The sequence below is a fragment of the Chrysemys picta genome, chromosome 10, assembly GCF_011386835.1.
Source record: "Chrysemys picta bellii isolate R12L10 chromosome 10, ASM1138683v2, whole genome shotgun sequence".
In the NCBI taxonomy this organism is placed as follows: Eukaryota; Metazoa; Chordata; order Testudines; family Emydidae; genus Chrysemys; species Chrysemys picta.
Genome location: NC_088800.1, coordinates 34609876 through 34622057, shown reverse-complemented (window position 1 = coordinate 34622057; position 12182 = coordinate 34609876). Strand labels below are relative to the sequence as shown.

The following is a 12182-nucleotide window of genomic DNA, read 5'->3' as shown; positions in this document are numbered from 1 at the left end:
TCTGAGGGTTGGGTTTTCAAAGGAGCCTGTGGGAATTAGGCACCCAACTTCCATTGAAAATTCCCACCTGAGTGCTTAGCATGCAAGCAATTATCCATTGTTCTGTTAAACTAAACGTCTGGACCGCGGTAAGTTCGAATTAAGGTACATCGTAGCTGAAGTTGCGTACCTTAGTTCGAATTGGGGGTTAGTGTAGATCAGGCCTGAGACTAATAATTACAACCATGGTCTCTATAAACCATAGCAACCACCCTTCTGCAACTCTAGAAATAGGAGAAACCTGAAGGCTAGCTTGAAGGAGTGAGATTTTTACCTCAGTATAGAGATGCATTCAGACTCATTTAACGTGGAATAATATGTTAATATAATTACATTTTACAAGATATTAGTGTCTTTGTTTAATACATTCAAGTTTAATACAAGAACCACACTATAGCTATAACACACAAATTGTCTTTCTGAGAATTATAAACCACTTTTTGGGGGGAGGGGGAAATGGAGGAGTTTTTTGTCTACTTTCCATATGTATACTCATAGAACAGTATTTAGCTCTTTCTTTCTTATTCTCAGAAAGTGGATATTCTTTGTGGAATTGGAATAAAGAAAGTTGCCTGTGGAACGCAGTTTTCTGTTGCATTGACAAAAGATGGTCATGTATATACTTTTGGACAAGGTAAGTTGCCCATATAGAGGGATTTCTATATTGTAGGCTTTCATACGTTTAAAGCTATATAGAAGCCAATAATGTTTTAGATTATTGACCCCACCATATGATACCCGCCCAATCATACAGTACATAAGTGATCATTTATAGACTTGGCAATTATTAGTCTATAATTCCCACCACTGTTGCATAACCACTAATATAATCATTAAAAGTAAAAAGGAAGAATATTAGATATAAAATATATGAAATCATAATACAGTGTTACTCTACAGATTGTGCTAGAGTCTCATGTAAATGTGACCTTCTGAAGCAAATTACTTTTTGACGCATTCTTAAAATCCAAATTAATAGTTGTGTATTTATTTTTCAGGGAAGACAAACTTAATATAAACACTAACCTCATTTACCTGTAACCTTTCAGATTTTTTTCCTAAATCTTGATTAAATTTGATATGAACAGAGGTACAGATTGTACCCATGTTCAATTACTGTCATTAACCATGCACTTACAGAGGCTGTGTAGAAATCTATAGAATTTAGGCTTCAAGTGAAATTAGTTGAATGTTCTTCATTTACCTCCTTGTGGACATCAACCTTAATCACAAAATCACTGTACAGTCTAGCACCAAAAGGTGTGATTGGCTGAATCAGGCTTACAACACAAATAGCAGGAAATTCAGATCAGTACTGAGGGATACTGACAAAGCTTTTCAGGGAAATAAGTGCCCACTAGGTCTGTTTCTAGCCAATGCCATTAGTATCCACTTACATGAATACTGTCTCTCTCTCCCCATAATAAAATTAGCCCTTAGAAAGGACTGTGGTGTTTATGTACTACATGAGAATTTTTTGTGCAATTTTAGATCGGCTGATTGGCTTGCCTGAGGGCCGAGCTCGAAATCACAACAGACCACAGCAAGTTCCAGTGCTGTCAGGAATATTCATTGAAGATATAGCTGTAGGAGCAGAGCATACACTAGCTTTATCATCATCTGGTGATGTGTATGCCTGGGGTAGCAACTCAGAAGGGCAGGTGTGTACAATATCATGTTTATTTCAGATGTTCATAAGAATAAGTACAGCTTCCTAGATGCACTTGAAATCTTTTAGTGAAGAGTAAGTAAAGAAAAATACGATGCAGTATTGGCACTTTTCCCCTCTCCCCCAAATTAAAAATGTTATAATAGAGATTATTGAAAACATGGTGAAAATGTCACAAATTTTTTGAAACTTTTACTAATTTCTCAAAATTTCATCTAATTTTTTAAACATAAAACGTTTACAACCAATTTGAAACTTGAAAACAAACTGTAAAAATTTAATCAATTTTTTTCCATTTGGAAAAATCTAAATTCCAACAAAAAATGGCCAATTTGAACATTTTGACCAGCTGTAGTTATTATCAGCGAGTCGTCATGGTCTGTTGCAATAGTTATTGGTCTGTTTTGGTCCATGACCCAAAAAATGTCCCGTGGTACCTGTCAAACCATTGCAGATTCATGGATTGTTGGATTTGGGTTATGGGATGGCATTTTGACCATTTTGTGGGTTGCAGATTTAAGCAGGAGACTCGAAGTGTGTGCAACTGGTGTTCCGAGGATAGTGGAGGGATTGGTACGTCAGCATTGTTGGGGTGAGCAGGCTATTTTGAATTAATCCCTAAAGAAAAAGCCTTGGACTTCCTCTGTAGTGAAAGTATTGTATTTTTATGGCAGGGTAAACATTTGTTTGGTTTAAAAAAATATATAGTCTGTATTCTAAAAGACTGTTCGTTTTATATGTCCTCCACTACAACGTTGAAATTCAAATGGGATTTAGTAGGAAAAACTAATATACAGATCTTTCGCATCTTACGTGCATTTAACATGCGCGATTTCAACTTTACGCGGTCGGCCAAAAAAAAAAGAGAAAAACAACAATTTTAATACTATGCCTGTAGTGCGGGCAATTTTGCCCGCTATTGAACTCAATGGGGTTTTGGCTATACGCGTTTTCGCTTTACGTGCTAACTGCGTAATGGAACCCCCGCGTAAGATAAGACAGGCCTGTATGTAATAAATGTTTTTCTTTTACAGAGGATACATTTTAAAAGCCTATTGTGGGAATTTATATATTAAAACCAAAAAAACCCCCAACTTTAAATAGCAAACACAGAAATAATAAAACACAAATAATAATCATTATTAAACAGTCATTATGAGCCATTGAATCACAAAATATATATATTTTTTTTATTCTGCAAAACACCATGTACAAAGTTGGTCACAAATCATAAACCATTAGTCAGTCTAAAAGCTTATCAGGTATGTAGGTCACAATTATGTGGAATAGCTTATCCATTTTGTATTTAAATGTCATTTTATTCATTAAATGTGATTTAGCTGATGTAGGCAGCTATTTTCTTTAATCATAGGTGTAATATATTAAAGCAATATAGCTAGTAAATGCTATATCACGTTCTCTAGTAAAAGTTTTCTCTCCCAGCATATGCTGAGAGTGTCATCTTACCAGTTTTCATCTCCTATTCCTTTTGAACTTCTGCTTAGAGAATTTTGCAAATAATAAAGCTAATTTTTGGTCCTATTAATAGAACCTCATGATGCATCCTTTTTTAAATCTGTTGTAAATTGCTAGCTTGGACTGGGCCATACCAACCATGTCAGAGAACCCACCTTAATAACTGTTCTACAAGGAAAGAATATTCGACAGATCTCAGCAGGACGTTGTCACAGTGCCGCCTGGACTGCCCCACCTGTCCCACCGAGAGCTCCAGGTGAAGAATAGATGATTGCTTGTATTCTATTTTATTCGGCTTTTATGAGCTTTTAGTGCACGTCCCTGTATACAGTATAATACAGCAAGAACCTATTAAAATTTGTATGCAGTGTTGTTGTAGCTGTGTCAGTCCCAGGATATTATTAGACAAGGTGGGTGAGGTAATATCTTTTCTTGTCTATTAAAATTTGTTTCACTATAGGCCCAAAACTGCTTCCACTGTAGCCCACAGGAATTTTGCCATTAGCTTAAAGAGGAGCAAGATCAGGCACTTTATGAAATAATTTCTTGTTTTCTGTGGTAGGTGTGTCAGTGCCTTTACAGCTTGGTTTACCTGATGCCATTCCACCACAGTATGGGGCACTGAAGGAAGTGAGCATTCATACAGTGAGAGCGAGACTCAGACTGCTGTATCATTTTTCAGACCTCATGTACTCTTCATGGAGATTACTTAATCTCAGCCCCAATAACCAGGTAAAACATTATTTTGAAATGAGTTAACAAATTTATTTTTGTGCCCTGTCACCAAAGTGTACTCCCCCAAAATCCAATTCTGGTAATAGTGCTCTCTTGTCTTTGTGTCTGTAGAATAAAAACTTCAATAAATCAATCTCTCCCAAAAATAGTTTAAATAAATTGTGATTTATGTGAATCTTGACATTTCAGTCTTAATGTCATAAGCCCATTAGCCTAACATCTATAATTGGTGAGAAACATTTTTGTAAGATTCTGGTAAGACTAAAATCCCTTTTTATGTAGTTCTTTTTGTATATTTTCATCAATTTCTGAACTATTATGAGGAAAGTTCAGGTAGTATTTAATTATGGAGATTCTTATTCCAGAAATATTGGAATTAATATGAATAAAGTAAAGCATTTTATGGTTATGCATATGCTGTTGTATTACAGAACAGCACATCTCATTACAATGCTGGAACATGGGGAATAGTCCAAGGACAATTAAGACCATTATTGGCACCAAGAGTCTACACACTTCCCATGGTACGCTCCATTGGAAAAACCATGGTTCAGGGGAAAAACTACGGGCCTCAAATTACTGTAAAAAGAATATCAACCAGGTCAGTATTGGCTCCTTTGTGTTTGTGAAAGATTTGATGTCAAGCCCTAAGTCAACCCACACAGTGGGTTAATACATGGGGATGTGATTTCTAAAGCATGCTAATATATTGTGCATTCAGGGCCGGCTCTAGGCACCAGCGTCCCAAGCATGTGCTTGGAGCGGCACTTTTCAAGGGGCAGCACTCTGGCTTTTTTTTTTTTTTTTTTTTTTGCTTGGGGCGGGAAAAATCCTGGGGCCGGCTCTGTGTGCATTAATTGGTCTATGTAGACCCTGCTATAATGTATCAAAGGCTCTCTCTCATGCGCTTTCCATTAAAGTGAACTCTGGAGCCTCTAGTGCGCACCACGAAGGCTCTGTTTGGACCAATTAACACACAACATTTTAGCGTGCTTTAGAAATCACCCCTGTAGTGCGCATTACCCTACTATGTAGACAAGCCTTTAGAGTATACAAAAGTGATCTTTCTGTGAATTACATTTTCTGTCACTTTCTTTTTCATTGAAGAGGTCGGAAATGTAAGCCTATTTTTGTACAAATAGCAAGACAAGTGGTAAAGCTGAATGCTTCAGATCTTCGCCTACCTTCCCGTGCCTGGAAAGTGAAATTGGTTGGAGAAGGGGCTGATGATGCAGGGGGGGTGTTTGATGACACTATTACAGAAATGTGCCAGGTATGACAAATATTTTAAATATCTCAAAGCATGTGAGTTGTTTTTCAATTCCTATGACCACTTCCTGTTGTGCAACACTTTGGCCCAAATCTTCTCATCTGATTCCCAGCCTCTGTACTAGTGTGTGCACTGGTACCTGCGTGAAGGAAAGAAATCTTTCTCCTTGGCCATGCCTTCGAGTGGCAGCAGTTCTGAGGCTACGCTAGGGCCACCATGCATCTTCCACAATGTGGGAGGAGGACAGCAGATCTTGCATAGCATGTTAACTCTTGATGGTGCCATTAAATGCTGTTACTATAGTATGTACATAGCTATTCTATGCTAGCCTCAGAAATGCAGCAAAATCAATTTAAATAAAATACCATCACAAATCAGACACAGATTTCTGGTTCTTAGATTATTCTGTTATTTTCTTCTAGTTTTATCATGGTAAAAATATTTACCATGTGCTGATTTCCTAAAAAAAAATTCAAAATGCTTCTTCTGGCAAAATTATCATTAAGATAATACAATGTGCTGAACTATAATGTTTAAGAAGTACTTTTATTTTTATTTTTAAGGAACTTGAAACTGGTGTGGTAGACCTGCTTATTCCTTCCCCAAATGCTACCGCTGAAGTAGGCTACAATAGGGATAGGTAAGTTGGACAGCATTTCATCTTATTACAGGATATTAGCTGACAAAATGGAAGAAAAAATTTCCTGTAACAGCTGTTTTGACAAATGTTGAGGCTTCTTGATTGCTCCATCCTGGGCACTCTTTTTTTTCTCACCCTTGTTATGTAGGGGTTATTTCAAGGTGAGGGACGGGGCAAGGCCAGAGCATGTTGCGCCTGCAGGTAATGGTTCCCAAGGGGTAGCTCTAGCAGCTAGGTTTGCTGGAGCATAAATTAAAGCAACACTGAAGGTGCTCTAGCTCAGTTATTCTCAACCAGGGGTCCAGGTTTCGGGGTCCTCGAAGCAGGGCCAGCGTTAGACTCGCATGGGGCTGAAGCCTGGGTCCCTGAGCCCTACCACTCTGGCGCTGAAGCCAAAGCCTGAGCAACTTAGCTTTTCAGGAGCCCCTGTGGCATGGGGCCACAGGCAGTTGCCCTGCTTGCTACCCCCTAACACCAGCCCTGGCTTTTATATGCAGAAACCAGTTGTTGTGGCACAGGTGGGCCGTGGAGTTCTTATATTATGCAGGGGGGCCTCAGAAAGAAAAAGGCTGAGCATCCCTGATCTAGCTTGTGGCTGGAGCCAGTTTGGCTCTGGCAACTTTCTGGATTTGGGAAGAGGGCAGAAAGAGAACATCAATCTACCTATTCTTCCCTTCTCCAGATTTGCTGAATGCTGCTATGGTAAACTTGGGGATCTTGCCCTACATATAGCTGTCTTTTAACTTGTAGCCATATGAAGAAGTGAGACGTTGATTTTATTGAAGCCTTTACATTGTTTCTGTTTTCTTTTAGGTTTCTTTTTAACTCTTCAGCCTGTTTAGATGAACATCTGATGCAGTTTAAGTTCTTAGGCATTCTGATGGGCGTGGCGATTCGTACCAAGAAGCCTTTAGATCTTCATTTGGCCCCAATGGTTTGGAAGCAACTTTGTTGTATCCCACTTACTTTGGAAGATTTAGAGGAGGTGGACTTGCTGTATGTGCAGACCCTCAACAGCATTCTTCACATTGAAGACAGTGGGATTACTGAAGAGAATTTCCATGAGGTAAGCTATGGAAATATGCTTCCTCCCTTCTCCCCCACAAATCTTCTGAATCCAGTTGTTCTTCTTCGAGTGCTTGCTCATATCCATTCCATTAGGTGTGTGCGCGCCGCGTGCACGATCGTCGGAAGATTTTCTACCCTAGCAACACCGGCGGGTCGGCTGTGGAGCCCCCTAGAGTGGCGCCTTCATGGCGCTGAATATATACCCCAGCCGACCCGGCGCCCCCTCAGTTCCTTCTTACCGCCCCTGACGGTCATTGGAACTGTGGAGCGCGGCATAGCTGTTCTCCACTCTCCCTAGCTTAGTTAGTTATTCGCAGTTATAGTTATAGTTATAGTTCTAGTGTTTATAGTTAAATAGTTAAATAGTTTTTAAAAGTTGTTCTAGTTGTTTTACTAGTTCAGGGGATTAAGGGGGTCGTCTCCCCCTTTCTCCCCCGGCCGCGGGGCCGGGCTCATGCCCAACGCTCCCGGCTTCAAGCAGTGCGCCTCCTGCGCTAAGCCTATGCCCATGAGCGACCCACACGACTCCTGTCTGAAGTGCCTGGGAGAGTCCCATCAAACAGATAAGTGCAAGATCTGTAAGGCCTTCAGACCAAGGACCAAGAAGGAGCGGGACTTTCGGCTCCGGCAACTCCTGATGGAGGCGGCACTTAGTCCGGACGCTCCATCTACAAGTCAGGCCCCGGCACCTAGCGCCTCGGTGCGCAGTGCCCAGGCGGCACTGGCCATGCCGACCACGCGAGTGGCGTCGGACAAGCCTCCCCGGCACTGGACCTCGTCGGCACCGCAAGCACAGCAAGTGCCTCGGCGCCGGTCATTATCCCCGGGGCATAAAAAAGCCCATAAGACGGGGACCTCCGTGCCGAAGACGCCGGCTCCCCCAGTGCCGGGGCTAGAGCCGCGTCCGCCGGTGGAGCACCGGAAACAGGTGCCTCCAGCACCGTCGACTCCGGCGCCGAGGCCGTTGAGTCCGGTGCAGATAGCGTCTCCACCGAGACCGGCGGTGATACAGTGCCTCCCGTCGACTCCAGAGACCTTCGCGGCGGCGAGAGACTTAATAGCTCTCACGGAGCCGGCACCGCCTCAACCACCGGCACCGACGGCACCGTTGACTCGCCCGGTCCAGTCGAGGGGGAAACCTGCCTTGATGCGCCCTCCATCGCAAGGGCTGGAACCTCGGCACCGGTCCAGGTCCCGAAGCAGGTCCCCACGCCGCTCGCAGTCCCGGCGCCGAATGTCACCTCGGCACCGGTCGTACTCGCGGCCAAGATCTTCATCGCGGCACCGCTCTACGTCTCGGCACCGCTATGATCGTCGGCACCGATCAACGTCGAGACGTAGTTCTCGGCACCGCTACGGCCGACGCTCGACGTCGAGAGGCCGCTCCCGGCACCGGGCATACTCCAGGTCCTCGTCGAGGTCCAGATCCGACTCCCGGCACTGACGAGGTCATCGGCACCGATCGCGGTCCCGGCACCGTTCGCCGGCACCGCGTAGAGATAGATCATCTCCGGACCGGCACCGTGCGGCACCGCAGCCCACGGGAATCGTCTCGACTCTCTCGGCACCGCCATGGCCATCGAGATCGGTGTCTCGCTCCTCGGAGGACCTATCGAGATCGGCATACCCCCCTCAGGGGCAAGCCGAGGAGCAAGACATAGGCCATTGGCAGGAGATAACAGAGGACCATTCTCATGGCCCATCTCACTGGTCGTTTTGGACCCCGTGGGCATACCATCAGGCGCAAGGGGCTCCAATAGCTTCGACCTCTCGCTCGGGTCACTCCGTTAGAAGGGCCCCGGAGTCCACCATCTCTCGGCCTCCGCCAGGGGGCATGGAGGCTTCCGTGTCCGCACCACCTGGCGCCCTGGACCCAAGCGCAGGTGATGCTCCGGCCCAGGAGCAGGGAGACCAGGACCCTCCCTTGGATCCTGTACCACCGGAGGCATCTTCCTCTTCCTCTCCGGATGAGGCAGTGGCGGGCACATCGTGCACAGGTCCACCTCCAATAGATCTTCGGGCTCACCAGGATCTCCTGCGTAGGATGGCCCGTAATATGGACCTGCAGGCGGAGGAGATAGTGGAGGTGCAGGACCCCATCGTGAATATCCTCGGAGCGGATGCCCCATCGAGGGTGGCGTTACCCCTGATCCGCACGATACAAGCCAATGCAACTACGATATGGCAAACTCCTGCCTCTATCCCACCCACAGCGAGAGGGGTGGAAAGGAAATACTTTGTCCCGTCCAAAGACTACGGGTACTTGTATACCCACCCCCAGCCGTGTTCACTGGTGGTGGCATCAGTGAACGCAAGGGAGCGCCACGGTCAGCAGGCCGCAGCGCCCAAATCGAAGGAGGCTAAGCGCCTCGATTTGTTCGGCCGTAAAGTTTACTCAGCCGGAGGGCTGCAACTTAGAGCGGCTAACCAGCAGGCGCTCTTGAGCCGCTATAACTTTAACTCCTGGAACTCTATGAGGAAGTTCAAGGAGTTGGTTCCCCAAGAGTCCAGGGAGGAGTTTGGAGCCCTGGTAGAGGAGGGTAAGAAGGTGGCTCGGACCTCCTTACAGGCCTCCTTAGACATAGCGGACTCTGCTGCGAGAACCCTGGCCTCAGGTATCGCTATGCGGAGGATCTCCTGGCTCCAGGTTTCGGGTCTGCCTCAGGAACTGCAGCAAACCCTGCAGGATCTGCCCTTCGAAGGACAAGGGTTGTTTTCAGAAAAGACGGACTCTCGCCTGCAGAGCCTCAAGGACTCCAGGACAATCATGCGTTCCCTGGGGATGCATGTTGTGGGCACTCAGCGCAGGCCATTTAGGCCGCAGCCTCAGCGCTTCTACCCCCCCCCGCCTCGTCAGAGACAGGACTCGGCCCGGAGGCGAGGGCGAGGTGGTAGACGAAGGTGGACCGGCCCTCAACCCGGTCAGAACCAGGGGCCACCTAGACCACCTTCAGGCCCCAGGCAGAACTTTTGAAGGTGCGGTCGAGGACGGCGCCCCAGTCATCCCCCAGGATCCAACCCCCTCCTTTCGGGATCGCCTTTCCCATTTCCACCGTGCCTGGTCCCTTATAACTTCGGACCGTTGGGTCCTTCGCACGGTGGACAGGGGATATGCTATCCAGTTTTCTTCAATCCCCCCCTCCTCCCCCCCTTCCCCGTCCCTCTTCAGGGACCCTTCTCACGAGCAACTTCTTATACAGGAAGTTTCCACGCTCCTTGCTATGGGGGCCATAGAGGAGGTTCCAGTGGAGTTAAGGGGCAGGGGATTCTATTCCCGTTACTTCCTCATTCCCAAGTCCAAAGGAGGTCTGCGACCCATCTTGGACTTGCGCGGACTCAACAAATTCGTAGTAAAGTTGAAGTTCCGCATGGTCTCTTTGGGGACCATTATCCCTTCCCTCGATCCTGGAGACTGGTTCGCCGCCCTCGACATGAAAGATGCATACTTTCACATCGCAATTTACCCGCCTCACAGACGCTTCCTGCGGTTCGTGGTAAGCAAGGTGCACTACCAATTTGCAGTCCTTCCCTTCGGCCTATCCTCGGCCCCAAGGGTGTTCACGAAATGTATGGCTGTCGTGGCAGCGTACCTTCGTCGGCAAGGGATACAGGTGTTCCCGTACCTAGACGACTGGCTGGTACGCGGTCGCACCAAAGAACAAGTTCGAGCTCACGTCCACATAATAGTGCACACATTCAACAAGTTGGGCATCCTACTCAACAAGGACAAATCCACTCTAGAACCTACCCAGAGAATAGAATTCATCGGCGCAGTCCTAGACTCCAGACGCGCACAAGCCATCCTGCCAGACAACCGCTTTTGCACCATCACGAGCCTCATTCAAGGGCTCAAGGCCTTCCCAACTACCACGGTGAGGTCGTGCCTTACCCTGCTGGGTCACATGGCTTCCTGCACATACGTAACCAGGCATGCCAGACTTCGGCTTCGCCCACTCCAGACCTGGGTGTCATCGATATACCGCCCACATCGGGACAGCCTGAACATGGTGGTCACGGTCCCGAACTCGGTCCTGACCTCCCTCACCTGGTGGCTAGATCACAAGGTGGTTTGCGAGGGGATGCCATTTCACGGCCCACAACCCTCTTTGCACCTGGTCACAGACGCTTCATCTCTGGGTTGGGGCGCCCATCTCAACGAACACCATACCCAGGGCCTGTGGACGGCATCCCAGCTAGCCCTGCACATCAATGTTCGGGAACTGATGGCGGTGCGCCTGGCGTGCCAGGCATTTCTCAATCTCCTACGTGGCCGCTGTGTGTTAGTTCTCATCGACAACACCACGGCCATGTTTTACATCAACAAGCAAGGAGGAGCACGTTCGTCAATTCTATGCCAAGAGGCCATTCGCCTGTGGGACTTCTGCATCGCCCACTCAATCCATCTCACGGCATCGTTCCTCCCTGGAGTCCAGAACACTTTAGCGGACCGACTCAGTAGGTCCTTTCAGACGCACGAGTGGTCTATCCGTCCGGACATCATACATTCCGTTTTCCAGAAGTGGGGGTTTCCCCAGATAGACCTGTTTGCATCTCGAGACAACAGGAAGTGCCACGTGTTCTGCTCCCTGCAAGGTCGAGCTCCGGGCTCCCTCTCGGATGCGTTTCTCCTTCCCTGGAAAGACCACCTGTTTTATGCCTTCCCTCCGTTTCCTCTGGTCCACAAGGTACTGCTCAAATTGCGCAGAGACCAGGCACAGGTAATTCTGATCTCTCCAGCGTGGCCGAGACAACATTGGTACACCACGCTGTTGGAGCTCTCGGTTCAAACACCGATCCCGCTTCCATTATGCCCGGATCTCATCTCTCAGGACCACGGCCGCCTGCGTCACCCCGACCTGCAATCACTCCACCTCACAGCGTGGTTGCTCCATGGTTCACCCAGGCAGAGCAGCAGTGCTCGCACTCTGTCCAACAGATTCTGCTGAGCAGTAGGAAGCCCTCAACACGGACCACATACTTGGCCAAGTGGAAGCGGTTCTCCTGTTGGTGCGAACAACGAGCCACGTCCCCGTTACAGGCACCTATTCCTCTCATATTGGAATATCTCCTCTCCCTAAAACAGCAAGGGTTGGCGATATCTTCAATTAGAGTTCACCTGGCCGCTATATCGGCCTTTCACCCAGGGGAACTCGCGTCTTCGGTATTCTCTAACCCGATGGTCGTTAGATTCCTCAAGGGCTTAGACCGGATGTACCCACAGCAACGTCAGCCCGTTCCGACGTGGGACCTCAACCTGGTTCTCTCCAAGCTCACAGGTCCTCCAT

At 47.2% G+C, this 12182-nt stretch overlaps 1 protein-coding gene across 13 annotated transcripts in view; it reads left to right on the top strand.

The window, feature by feature from the left end:
- The window catches only part of HERC1 (HECT and RLD domain containing E3 ubiquitin protein ligase family member 1), a 218434-nt gene that overhangs the window by 201078 nt on the left and 5174 nt on the right, over positions 1-12182 (top strand). For all 13 annotated transcript variants that reach the window (XM_065558371.1, XM_065558376.1, XM_065558370.1 and 10 more), the window contains 8 exons: positions 571-673; positions 1531-1700; positions 3302-3440; positions 3747-3916; positions 4351-4520; positions 5027-5192; positions 5753-5829; positions 6643-6895. In XM_065558371.1, coding sequence (XP_065414443.1) covers positions 571-673; positions 1531-1700; positions 3302-3440; positions 3747-3916; positions 4351-4520; positions 5027-5192; positions 5753-5829; positions 6643-6895 — 1248 coding nt within the window. The remainder of the gene's footprint in view (positions 1-570; positions 674-1530; positions 1701-3301; positions 3441-3746; positions 3917-4350; positions 4521-5026; positions 5193-5752; positions 5830-6642; positions 6896-12182) is intronic.